Genomic DNA, 14149 nt, shown 5'->3' on the forward strand with positions numbered 1-14149 from the left:
TGGTTTAAATGAAAAGAAATTTTTTATAAGAAGAAAAAAGATGAATTTTCAACCAATAACATTGTTTTATTTTAATTCATTTAATATTTGCATTAATTTTAATATAAGGGTATATTTTTCAAAAAGTAAAAAAAGATTAATTTAGAGTGTAGGACAAATTACTATGTGTAGAATAAATTACGAGTTGTGTAGGATACATTTAAATATGTGTATAATAAATTTCGAAATGTGTAGGATAACTTTTTATGTGTGTAGACAAAAAAACATTAGTGTAGAGAATGATAGTCTTTATGAGTAAGTAATTACTTAAAGATAGCAATAAAAGAGATAAAGAAAAAACTACTTAATATTTACAATTGTAACATTTGTTATTTTTTTTCTTAATTAAATTTTCTTCTCAAATGTATTCTAAGGACTTTAAGTTAACTTTTGTATAAAACGTCCGTAAATGTATTCTAAGGACTTTAAGTTAACTTTTGTGACCATACTCATACATGACATTATAACGAATTAAATATCATTAAAAATTTAGGATAAATAGTGTTTCGAGTAGACTCAACGACTCAACCCAACCCAACCCATACAAAAGCTACCTGTATTGACTGCTTCGACCAATCCATTTGACCCGTCTATGTTTCCAACAATTCTATATATATTAAAACATCTCATAATTTCTCAAAACTCTAAAGTTGAAATGAAACCAAACCGTCAACTACAATTTAAAAACGACCAACCAAACAAACATCACTTTGGTTGGTTGATGAGATAGACTTGGTCTCATGACACTTCATGGTTTATACAAACTTGGTCCAAGTCATAATTTGATATTTTTTTCAAACCTTTTTTTGCATAAATTAAATACAACAATTGAATTTTCAGTTGTTTTGGACTTCTGACTAACTATTTAATTTTATACTTTTCTAATATTATTTCTTCCACAAGCAATAGCCACACCTCTCTTTCCTCTCTTATAAATCACACACATAATCACACACTTGAATTCAAAACTTTCTCTTGATTTCTTCAACAATTCAATACACCTGCTTCCCAATCTCCATCAACATGCCTGAAAGCAAGGTAAAATTTCTTCACTTTCTTCCTCTATTTCATATATGAACCTCTGTTTCACATGAACCTCTGTTCCATATGAACCTCTGTTTCATATGAACCTCTGTTTCTTTCAATTCAAAAAAACAGAATATCAACCTCAAATTTTGTATATTCTTTACAATTATTCAAATATTCATCCATATTTGTTCACTTTAATGTTTATTAATCCTTAATTCATTGCAGAAAGTGGTTATTAAACTAGACGTCCACGACGATGATGACAAAAGGAAGGTTTTAAAGGCGGTTTCCGGTCTTTCAGGTTATATTTTTATCAGTTATTATCTTTAGGGGCGGATCTAGGCTACTGTTGTTGGTTCCCAGAACCCATTCGGTTTGGAAAAAAAATTAGTGAGAACCTTGTATGATTTGGCAAAAAAAAAAAAAAAAAAAAAACAGTGAGAATCTACCAAAAGGATCCAGTAAAAAAAGTTTTTAGACCCGCCACTGACTATCTTGACACCATAACTTGACTAACTTACATAAACCCTTGTTCTAAAACTCTTTCAGGGATCGAGTCCTTAGCTATGGACATGAAAGAACAGAAACTGACGGTAATCGGAGACGTTGATCCAGTCGATATTGTTGGAAAACTCAAAAAATGGCACACGAACATACTCACCGTTGGACCGGCGAAAGAACCGGATAAAAAAGCTGAACCAGAAAAGAAAGAAAAGAAAGATGATAAAACTGAAGAGGAGAAGAAGAAGGAGAAAGAGCAGCAGGAAAGATTAGAAGCTTTTAGAAAATATATGGAAGCTACTTGTGGGGGATATAACCCGTACCAGTACCCGTACTCGTACCCGACACAACGAATCTGTCTTCATCCTGTGGAAGATGATCCCACTGGTTGTGTTATTTGCTGATTGTACAAGAAAGGATGCATGTATATGGGGTTGACTTTGGGTTGTTGATCATTGTCATGGTTTGTTTTGTAAAGGGTTGAATAATGCATTTTGGAAGTACTTCATGTTGAATTAAAGTATGAAAACAATGAGTTGACAAATGTATCCTTCTAGATAACATACTTTTGTTACTTTTTTTCAGAAGTTAGAAAGTTTCGATTGTTGTTATACTGATTTTATAATCAGATGAGATGACAATAAATTATAAAAAATGGAAACACGACGATGTTGTTAGTCCACGCTCGCAAAACCATCCTGTGCTCCACGTTGTGAAAGGCGTTGTGCTTGGGGCTTGAGGATTTCTACCAACGTGGGGGCAAATGTGTGGGTGAGGTGGAGACTCTTGATTGGTGGGTGTAATTTAGGTTTGTTTTAATTGGTTGATGTTTGTTTTTTTTAAATTTTTTTATTCTCTTCCACGCCACTTTCCCACCCCGTGCTTTTTTCTCCACGCCACCATGCCGACGTGGTTGCCACGTGTTGCTCTCCTTCAAGCCACTCCACACCGTGTAGTCTTAGGCTATGTGGTGTGGTCATGACTCAAATGATCACCTCCACCCTTTACGTCAGCGTTATGTCACCCCACTCTCATCCGGCCACCAATCAATCAAAAACTCCTAATTAATTGAAAGAGGATGATGGTTACCATGGATTAAACCATGCGAACCACCATAGTTCAGAAAAGGGGCAGAGTATCACAAGAACCATGTTCCGCGTGGCAATCCATAATCCAATCCCCCGTATGGCCTTAGCTAATCTTAATTCTGCTCATCATCCAGTGAACCCACTAATCAAACCCATCACTATGGCACACTGGACCACCCAAAGAAAATAAAAAGATAAGTTGCCTCGACTGACCGGTTCCTAAGCAACTGGACCAGCGGTACATCAGGACTCTAGCTCGGCCTGAAAAGATTGTTTTGATGAATCTATTTATACTTTTGAATGATTTCAATGAATCTCTAACTATAATGAAACACAAGTTCACTTATATAATTTTCAATAAAACGAATAAACGATTATATCATTTTCAGTTAAATGAATAAACGATATGTGATTCTCAGCTAGTCGGCTTATTTATTGTACTCATTTTTTTTGACATCATCTTATTAATTCTTTGCCAATGAGGTAGTGGTGGAGTGGTTGCGGAAAGACTTGGTGTTCATTTTGACCCACATTCAACTCTCACTCTCCCCATTATTTTCTACGGCATCCAGGTGAATGACGAATACGGGTGGCGCCGGTTCGTCTTGGATGTGAGGCGAAGTTTTACCGATTATTCCACTGTCGTGCCTTCAGGCGGGTGGAGGTCGGGTTTCCGCGCATCTGGGAGAGCCAAGGGGAAGAAGGCGGTCGAGTAGTCGACCTTGGCCACAACGCTCGATGTAACGGTGGTTGACACATCATTCCTTGCCATTCAAATATAATCGTATTAATTCTCTCTATCTATACTATATTATAATACATGAGGGAAGGATTCCCAAAAGTTAAGAACTTCTTCCCCCATTATTTATAAATAAACCCCTAGAATGAGGGTAAAGTGGTCTTTTAAACCATAATTATTTTTTAGTCCCTCAATCTATTACATTTAAATCCTTGACATTTAACATAATTATGGGTAATTAGTTACACTCCCCCCCTTTAATTCTTTAATGTATTCCTGCGATATCTTACAACCCGTAATGTTTTAAAAAAATCCGAAGGTACCATGACGATCGGCACATTTTTTTAAACGTTTTGATAGTTGTCTTTTTTAGTTTCGCCGTGCGTTCATAAAGTACAAATAGCCGATGCGTAAATGTACAATTGATTAAAGCCAACATTTGTTTTCTACCCAAGCCAACTTTGACCATTATCTAGCTACCGTACATTAACATTTGTTTTTTACCCAAGTTTTTTATTTTGAACGGCATTAATAAACTAAAATATTCCCTAATTTTACTTGTACAGAGTCAGTTTGTTGTGGCATGTTTAATATAGTAAGTATAGATAAAACTCACAACAAACTTCCTATTAAACATGCCACAACAAACTAAACAGGATATGTGCATCTTATTTTAAAAACTTAAAACTCACAACAAACTTCCTGAATAAATGGATGACCAATCTAAAACTAAACCCTAATGGACTACTATAAATACATAGCAAACACTCACAATTCTACATTTCTATTGCTAAACAGATTTAAAATATGGAGTCAGTTCTGAATTCATTTGATGCGAAAAAACAAGCATGCAATATTGAAAAATCTAAGGTCGGTTCTATGATAAGTTTTGTTATATCGCAATAATGAATAATTGTTTTCTTTTATTTACTTTTATGTGAATACTAACTTATTTGATTTTTCAGATTCAACACACCAATTTAAACACCCCAGTTGTCGAACAAGCTTTTGTTAGTTTTTAAGTAATATTTCGCTTATAATCTTTCATATTAACAAGTTTGTTATATTATTATTTGGTGTTTTATTGTAGGATGATGGTGATAATAGTGTTGAAATTATTTCTTATGGTGCAATGTTCAGTCCATACAAGTCTAAGCTTCAATGTCAATTTAGTGAAGAGGTAATTTTAAAATTTATTTAATCTTTTTTAAATTTTTTTATTCTATATTTGTTCTTTTTTTAAATTTATTTAATCATTTTTTAACTTTTTTATTAAATTTTTGTTTTTTAAGGATCGGAAGTATGGGAATCAAAAGAAAAGATCTAAGAGACTCTCTGAATGGAAATGGGTCGAGGTTATAAATTTAGATGATTCTGAGGACGATGAGAAAGAAGATGAATTAGATGATACTGCTGATTCGAGCACAAACAAGAAAAACGGATCAAAAAAGTAGAGATTTAGATTAAATATATCAAGTGTTTTTATGTTTTTTTTCATTTTCAGTTGTTTTTGTTTGATATAGACTATCCCATGAATAATAAAGTTTATTTTATATTTGAAGTTTATGTTTTGTGTTATTTTATTGCACTTATAATTTACATCTCGATTGAACTAATATACTTTAGTACTTAATCATGTTCGTATTATATAATTTTTTAAATATTTATAAAAAGGAAAATTGGTATTTAATAAACCAACCTTTAACCAGTTGGTAAATAATAATCCAACCTACAGAATTGGTATATAATAATCATACCTATCAATATGTTGGTACTCAATGAACTTCCGTTAATTTTTTTTAACTGAAGTTAGTTTTTAAGTTTTATTTATTACACAAACAGTCCCTGTAGTTGTAATTTACTAGTTTTAACTATTTTATGAAACAAAAAAACCACTCGAAAATCCTCATTTTCCTCGATTTGAGGTTTATAAAATAGTTAAAACTAGTAAATTACAACTACAGGGACTGTTTGTGTAATAAATAAAACTTAAAAACTAACTTCAGTTAAAAAAAATTAACGGAAGTTCATTGAGTACCAACATGTTGATAGGTAGGATTATTATATACCAATTCTATAGGTTGGATTATTATTTACCAACTGGTTAAAGGTTGGTTTATTAAATACCAATTTTCCTTATAAAAATGAAATTTAACATTAGTTAAAGGTGTTTAAAACGTACCTACAAGTCACCTACTATTTTTTACTTTTTACTTTTTCAAAAACGAAAATTTTAAAATTAAAGTTTATTGGATGAGTATGATGTGGATATTTAAAAAAGTTATGGACTTTAAACAATAAAATTATAAACTTTATCATTTCACCAACAAAATAAACTTACTTTATAACCATAGCAACTTATTTTTTATTTTTTGTCATTTATTTAATATTTTTTAATTAATAAACGAATCTTTACATGTTTAAAACAGTTTTTCTATACTTTATTTATTATTAATTTTTATAACAAAACAAAACTTTGATATTTAGTAGATAGAAGATAAACTATGTTCCAAAATTTTAGGAATTATTTAATACTAATTTACGGATTAGTAGATAGATAGTAAACTATATCCCAAAATTTTAGGAATTATTAATACTAATTTACGATATTTAGTAGATAAATAGTAAACTACGTCCCAAAATTTTAGGAATTATAAGTAAACTAATAAAAAAATAATTATTGCAGTTATTTTTGGATATTAATCTTATAATTTGCATTTTTTAATTAAAAAGTAATAAAGTAATAAACTTTAAAGCTAAACTAAAAAACTGAACTTACTATGATATAAAGTTAATAAAAAATTAATTATTTTATAAACATTTTTATAACAAGTAATATAAATAAAATACTCCAGAAATTTACAATTTTTACTAGATAAATTCTAAACTGGGTTCCAAATTTTTAGGAATTATAAGTTCAACTATATTGTTATAGATAATATTAGTCAGTTCTAAAATAATTATTTACCAACTTGACTAGATACATAGTAGTAGATTGTGTTGCATATTTTTAAGAATTATTAGTTAAAAGTAGACTCATATAGATAAGATTAGTTAGGAACTAAAAATTTGAACTTAGTATGATATAAAGTTAATAAAGATATAAACTCTTATCATCCTATTTTTTATAAAAATAGTTTATGAAATCTTATAAAAATATAAATTTTTTATATTTGTAAAAACCCGAAATTTAACAATTTAAGTTAAAGCTCTAAAACGTACTTACGAGTCAAATACTATTTTTTATTTTTATAAAAACGAAAATTTTAAACTTAAAGTTTATTGAATGAGTACTATGTGGATATTTATAAAAAGTTATGAACTTTAAAGAATAAAATTATACTTTATAATTTAACCAATAAAATAAACAAACTTTACAATTATAACAACTTATCTTTTATTTTATGTTTTTTGATTATTAATTTTTATACAAAAAACAATATTTTTTGTCTTTTGGTTATTATTTTTTATAAAAGAACAAACTTTTACATATGTGTAAACTTATGACATATATCCACCACAATAATGTTATCATAAATATTATATGAATAAGAAAACTACCAGAAACGAGTTTTGCAATGCAAAGTGTCGCCCCCGCCGCATCGCGCGGGCACCCTACTAGTAAACTATACATCAGCTAGTCGGCTTATAAAATATTTTTATGGCATCATCTTATTAATTTTTTCTATTAACTATACAAACGATGTCATAAAATCATACATTGTGACTGTTAATGCAACATTTTTTGTATTTTTAAAATATTCTATTTTATGTTAAAATGTTATTTGGCATGTTCATTAATTTTAATGTTTTTATATATTTTCAAAATCGTTAAATATATCTAGACCTTGTATAGTGGGGAGTGAAGTGGCGTGAAGAGGCCAACCCCATGCCCCATAATGCTCAAACACCCCCTTCGGGCGTAAAGTGATAAAAAGAATGAAAAGCGTGGTTATTAAAATGCCGACTGATTGTTGAATTGGCCAATAGGAAATTAAAAAACAAAGAAAAGAAATTAAATTAAATTAAATTTTTGGGTAATCATTGCAAGGGGTATTATGAAAATTATACAGTTATACCACTAAACCACTTTTTAGCTACAAGCCTCATAACGTCCAAGGGAGGGGCTTGATCGTCAAGTCCCACTACACATGGTCTTAGATAGGCATGAGCAAATGGTATAAAATACCGTTCCCATCCCGATACCGATAATCCCGATCTGTTTCGGTATCTGAAACGTTATCCACATTTTGGTTTTTTCGGTATCGGTACGGTACGGTATCGGTAAAATACCGACTTTTACCCTCAAAATACCGATACCGTACCGAACCGACATGTTTCGGTATCGGTATCGGTATCAAGTATTCATGAAATTTCGGGATTGGGATTATCGGTATCGGGACGGGATCGGGATTTGCTCATCCCTAGTCTTAGACCAAACCCAATGCAATGCATTTGAGTTGTATTTGTGACATAGATGATGAGTTGGGGAGAGAAAGAGAGTAGACAGAGGGTTGAATTGTTCTTGATTAAGACTATGGGGTATGGGGCGGGGTTTGGGGCGTGGGTTGGAAAGAAACGCCCAAGTCACCACCCCGGGTGGGCTTGGGTTTGGGCGTGGCCCCTTGGGCGGGAGTTTAAGGCCGGGCGTGGGGCATGCTAGCGATCCTATGTGGCCGGCTCTTATTGGCTTGTTGGCTAGGGCATAGCGGGCTGTTTAAATTTTAAAATATATCCGTTGGCCAAGCCAAACGGTTCACCCACCCCATCTGTCCACATCGCTATATAACCCCCAACCCCACCGGTTGTCCCTATCGCTACCCCAACCCAAGTCACCTACCCGAACCGCTACCCACAAACACTTGATCGATGGCCTCTTTGACACACGAGGAAGAGCTAGCCCTTGTCACGAGCGTCGTGGACGCGATGAAGGGCCGCCAACCCGGTGAGACCCGTTACTAGCTGGAAGCTTTCGCAAACTACCGGTACAACGTGGGAAACGACCGGCACAATTTAAACGCGTGCCAACACAAGTGGCGCGAGCTAAAACCGGCACAATTTGTGTGTATTTTTTAATTTTAGATTTTTATTTTATTTTAATACACCTGGCCAAGCCACGCCCCGCCATATCCCACGGACACTTCACTCACCAGCCGGGGGGGGGGGGGGCGAACTCCACGTGTCAACCCATGCCCTAAACCCCCATCCCACCATACCCCACGGTCTAAGTGCATAGATTTGTAGAGAGAGAATGCGTTTGACACACACAGATAGATAAGCTGTCACAGTTGTCAAATTCGTTGCGTGCATTCATATTGTTTAGACAACAAATGGATAATAAACGGATTGTTGGACTTCTTGTTCCAAATGCAACTGTGAATATTGAATGTGCAAACTGAAACATCTTGACACGATATAATTGCAAGACTGTTTGTCGGGTTTCCAATGCTCACACAGGGTGATAAACAACGCTGATACGAACACATGTGTTTTGAAATAGGCTTTGTTCTTGGTTTAATGAAGTTACACGTAACATCTAGTTATATTTAGATTTAAACAATGCACGCCTCAACTGAGATAACGGACATCCATCAAGCTCAAAAAGAAAACTTGTGTTTCCCATAGTCAAGGCATTTGCGGTTTGTATTTCGCATAGCCACAGTTTCCGTAGTAAAAAACGGTTGCGGTTTGCACATTCAATATTCAATACGTCATTAAAATACCACTAGTAGAAGAACCCGACACGTCTTCATGTTATGGAGAATGTTCTCGAAATTGAAGGAAAAGTATAAATCACCTCAAATCCTTTCCTGGTCAAATCACACACTACAAAGTTTAAACTTATCGTGTGTTGTAGTTTGGAAAGATGACCGAATAGACATCTGAATAACAAACTGTGGAGAACTTGTTTGCGTTATCCTTCAACATAAGCTAAAATATGCTAAAATACGTTAACATACGATGAAATACGTAAAAATACGCTAAAACAGGTCAAAATACGCCAAAATACGCTAAAATACGTTAGAATACGCTAAATTACGGTAGAATACGCTAAATTACGGTAGAATACGCTAAAATTACGTTATAATACGCTAAAATACGCCAAAATATGTAAAATACCCTAAAATGGGTTAAAATTGTGACAACCCTCACTAAACCAGGTATCCGTACTATTTAATTAATAATTAATTTCTGCTTAATTACTGTGCTTAACTGAAATTGCTGATGAACTGCTACTTGATTTCTAATACTTGTATATTCCTGCATCATACTTTACATACTGTCACTACACAATTTACATGTCGAACCTTAGTGACAAACATGATGCACAAAAGCACAGTAGCGTTTGAACGGATAACCTATTGAACATGCTGATAAAGCCAGCATCAGGCAGACACTGCCTCTAAGGGCCTGTATGAGCCAGAAATATTTTACTACACCCATAGTGAGTGTAGGGATACAAGGGTTGTAGAACTGCGTCTCTAGGTATAAGATATGATGACTGGATGTGCATAAAACGTACTCTAAGCACAAAACACAGCACTTTAATTAACATATCAGCTTCTGGCTAACTAATAAAGTGCCAAAACATGAGGAAAATATTCCTGACACTTTGGGAATAAGTTGTGTCACTAAAAATGGTATTTACGACACTTAAAAGCTTTGTTAAGCACTTTAACGGATTACTATCCAACCAAACAATCGGACTATACCCGGAACATAAAAATATTGACATTAACAATATTGGTCTTTTTCTGAGCCAGTTAGGGTCCCTGAATACCCTAACACCCGCACTAGAACACATCACCCCACTAACCAAGTTAACCCCTAAATCTAACTTGGTTTAACCTAACTAATACTTAACATCTAGTTGGAATCGAACTAGGGACCCCCCCCCCCCCCTTGGGCCGATCGGTCACTATGTGACCAAGACTTGTACAACCTTTGATTATTTTATTCTATTATGTTTAATATCTAGGGAACATTAAAACCATTGGATCAAGAACTTGCTTAAGTCTATAAGTAATCAACTTAACACACAAGATCATTCACTCCAAGCTTCACAACACAAAACTCTCTCTCTTGCTCTACATAGCTCACGACCGAATACCCTCTTGCACACCCCACCCACTTTCGATTTTGATCATCACATTTCAATCACCTACAAGTGTTAAGGGTCGCATATGAGGAGTCTTGGAGCTAACGGAAGGCGAAGGACCTCTCTACCTAGCTTTTATCCACCTCTTTTTCGCATAGATTCTTCCCTAGCCTTGAGCTAGAGGTATAACACTTAAAACTCGTACTCGAACTAACCTAAGGTGGTTAATAAGATATATGATGATTAAAACTCGGAAACTTGCATTTTGAAGCATTAAAGTCTACTAAAACATGAATAATGTTGGTTAAAAGCATATAAGTTGTGTAAATGATGTAGTAATTGAAATTTGTGGTTATCTAGGCCCGATCTATGTTGTGGTAGCTCGGATCACCATTTAACCCGGTTTGGTTAAGATCATGGATCTTCACATAAGCTTGTTTTGAATGAGACAAGGGTTAAAAGGTGAAACTCTACCACACGAGAAACATGAACTTGTGTAAAAGTATTTTTACTTGTAAAATAGTGTTTGAAACTAGCGGATCTACATATGTACAAATGGTATTTTCAAAGAACCACATATCAAAGAAACCATGTTTTCTAAAAGACGGATCTTACACTAACAAGTATGATTTTTATAAACCACAAGTGTGTAAACACTTGTGAAATGAAAGGTTCGACAAGATAACAAACTTTGTAAAAGATGACGAGAAGTTGTAAAGATGGGTTTACTTTAAAAACAAGGTTTTTACGAGATCGATCTACTTTGTTGATGCATATTGTGTCTATCGCCTTCGTCAATCCGAGTCATAGTGAAAAGCCGGAAGAAATCAAGCGTATTATGTCATATTTAGTTAGAAATGGCAAGATGGCAAACTTGTAATTAATGAGAACTTTCATTTAGTTGCCTTGACCATATAAATAGGAGGTATGTCATGATTTTAGTTAGGGATCTTGAGATAGACTTTGGAGAAGACTTGGAGAAGACTTGGAGAAGACTTTCTAGAGAGAGAAAGTAGAGAGAGAAAGTTGTAGATTTGTGATTCTTGTATCGTTCTTGTCAAATTCAGCAATGGAATCACATTAGTAGTACGTTATCGTGTGTTCGGTCACGTTCGTTCACGGATTCCGCACGTGAAACGTTCGTTACGCAATCGAATGGTGTCAAAACCGGTCCTACAAGTGGTATCAGAGCTAGGAGCTCGATTGCTTGATCAAACACATCGTTTTCGTACCGATTCAGAGCCAAATCAGATCCGATTTTGTCTATTTCTTCATCTTCTACTTATTTCTTACGTTTTTTTTCTGAAAAACATCAAATTGAACAGGTAAATACGGTTCAAATCGTCTGATTTTTGGATATGTTGTGCGTTTAGAACCGATCTACAATCCTACCAAATTTCAGCTCGAAACTCCAAGCCGTTTTGGAGAAATCGTGATTTTTCTGTCCGAATTTGCGTAAAAGTTTCAGCTGTGAAACGCTTTTATGACACATGTTGGGATCGCTCATTGGAAGTTTCTTGGATCGCTCGTAATTAATGAGTGTGAACCGCTCCAAAAGGACACTTTGAACCGCTTATAAGACCTCAGGAGGATCGCTCATTGGTTGAGCTTTGGTCCGCTCAAAAGTTAATATTGTGAACCGCTCCAAATTAGACTGTGAATCGCTCATAGGAACACTTTTTGAACCGCTAATATGTCAGAAGTGGACCGCTCCAAGTCTTGTGATTGGTAACATTTGAACCGCTTTTGAGACAACTTGGGGATCGCTTTTCTGACTAATATATAAGGCCCAAAATTAAAATCACAGATACCAACAACATATTGCCGCCGTTCATTAAATGCACCACCCAAATTAACCAATCAACAGAGAGTTTGAAAAGTGTCCACTTGCACCGCCCAACTGACATAAAAGGACCATTTATTATTTTTGTCGAAGACCCATTAATGAAAAGAATCAACCACCGCCCCACTTAAAGTGAAGGCCCAATCATTTGATTGTTTGTTTTTGGCGGTTGCATGTGTGAGTGTTAAAAGTCCAGTCCAGGTGAAGTCATCGTATTTTGAATAGTCCGGCCTAATCACAAATCAGTTAAAAAGGTTTGTTGTCGGTTGCCTGTGGCCCTGTCTTTGTTGTTAATTAGTGGTTTGGGCGGCACAAGAGATCAAGCCCACTTGTCCACCGCCCACCTACATTAAAGTCCCATATTGTCTGCTTGTTTACCTCGTTATCACCGCCCCATTACCCAATATCGGCCCAATTATTGATTAGTGTAGTGGACTGGAGGTGCTGCCATTTGAAAGTAAACACGTGTCGGGTTTGTTTTTGCGAAAAAATAATGGCAATGGTATTTGATGAACAAGAAAACATTATGCTAGAGGACTTTAACAATTGGTATATGAGAACGATGGATACCGGTTATAGAAATGTGAGTACAGATACTTGGGTTAAAAGTTTTGAATTATTCATATGCCAAAAGGAGGAAACGTTGAAAGAGATAGAAAATCGGTTTAAAATTTTAACAGATATTATGTGGAATAGGGGTATTAAGTTGTCAAATGAGGAATATCTTTCAAAATTGACAACTGCATTACCTGCTAAATGGGATGAGTTTATGGTTGAGCTAAAACAGAAAGATTACTTTCCCAAGCTTTCTCCACATCAGTTCTTTAATGAAATTAGATCAGAATGGTATAAAGAAGAAAAGAAAAAGAGGGAATTTTTGTCTGAGATGGAAAAGAATTTACATAGATTGGAGCTGGATGAACTCATTGAAGTTGATCGAAGAGTTTGTGGTTTTCTTGCAACAAAGAGTTCTCTGAAATATGACATCAAAAGGAAATGTTATATTGATGATAATCTGAATCCTTTTGATGTTGTTAAACTCTTTTGTGCAGGGATCGACAGGATGGAAACAAAGGATGCTTCAAAGATTAAAGAATCTGTAGAGTTTGGATCTTCAAGTTCAACGTCAGCATGCTCAAAATGTGATCGCTTCAAGACCGATAATGACAAACTTGTCAAAGATGCGGAAAGTTTGACATTGGAGATCAAGAAGTTGAGAGATATGAAGCAAGCTGATGATAAACAGATTCTTATGGTTCAGGAAAATTGCAAAAACCTGAAAGCTGAAAATGACAAACTGTTTAGTAATTTGAACAGTTTGACATTTGAAAACAAGAAATTGAAAGAAAAGGAAAAGGTTTTTGAAGAGAAAATTAAGAATTTTGAAATTGAAAAAGCAAAAGGTGAAAAAGAATTTCAAAATCAACTGAAAATTCTTGAAGATGGGAGAAATGTTTTTAGCCAAAACAACATTGAAAAACAAAAACTGATCAATTCACATCTTCAGAAAATTATAAATTTGGAAAAAGAATGTGAATGTGCTCGAAAGAAAATCAAAGAGTTAGAAAAAGAATTTGAAAGCAAGAAGAAATCATCAGAAGATGAGGATTTCTGGATTAAGCTGGAAAACAAAAATCTGAAAGCAAATGAATCAAAATTTCAGGAACAGATAAAAGTTCTGATGAATGAAAAATCTGTTCTTGAAAATTTAAAGAATGAAAATGAAAAATCAATCAAGTCTCATCTTGAAAGAATATCTCAGTTTGAAAAAGAAGCTGAGAATTCCAGAAACAAGATTGATGAACTAGAGA

The 14149-nt window shown here is 34.2% G+C and overlaps 1 protein-coding gene across 1 annotated transcript; it reads left to right on the forward strand.

The window, feature by feature from the left end:
* Window positions 1–921: 921 nt before the first annotated feature.
* On the forward strand, window positions 922–2132 carry LOC118489084 (heavy metal-associated isoprenylated plant protein 39-like). Its single transcript, XM_035986642.1, has 3 exons — window positions 922–1077; window positions 1294–1369; window positions 1618–2132. The coding sequence occupies exons 1-3, from the start codon at window positions 1063–1065 to the stop codon at window positions 1971–1973; spliced, it is 447 nt and encodes a 148-aa protein (XP_035842535.1). The 5' UTR covers window positions 922–1062; the 3' UTR covers window positions 1974–2132.
* The last annotated feature ends 12017 nt before the right edge of the window (window positions 2133–14149 follow it).

The sequence above is a fragment of the Helianthus annuus genome, chromosome 2 (genome assembly GCF_002127325.2).
Source record: "Helianthus annuus cultivar XRQ/B chromosome 2, HanXRQr2.0-SUNRISE, whole genome shotgun sequence".
Taxonomy (NCBI): domain Eukaryota; kingdom Viridiplantae; phylum Streptophyta; class Magnoliopsida; order Asterales; family Asteraceae; genus Helianthus; species Helianthus annuus.

What these genes read in the sequence shown, in the direction of transcription:
- LOC118489084 (XM_035986642.1), top strand. An exon ending in GGCGGTTTCCGGTCTTTCAG is followed by an intron (nt 1,370 to 1,617) that starts GTTATATTTTTA and finishes AAACTCTTTCAG; the next exon opens with GGATCGAGTCCTTAGCTATG.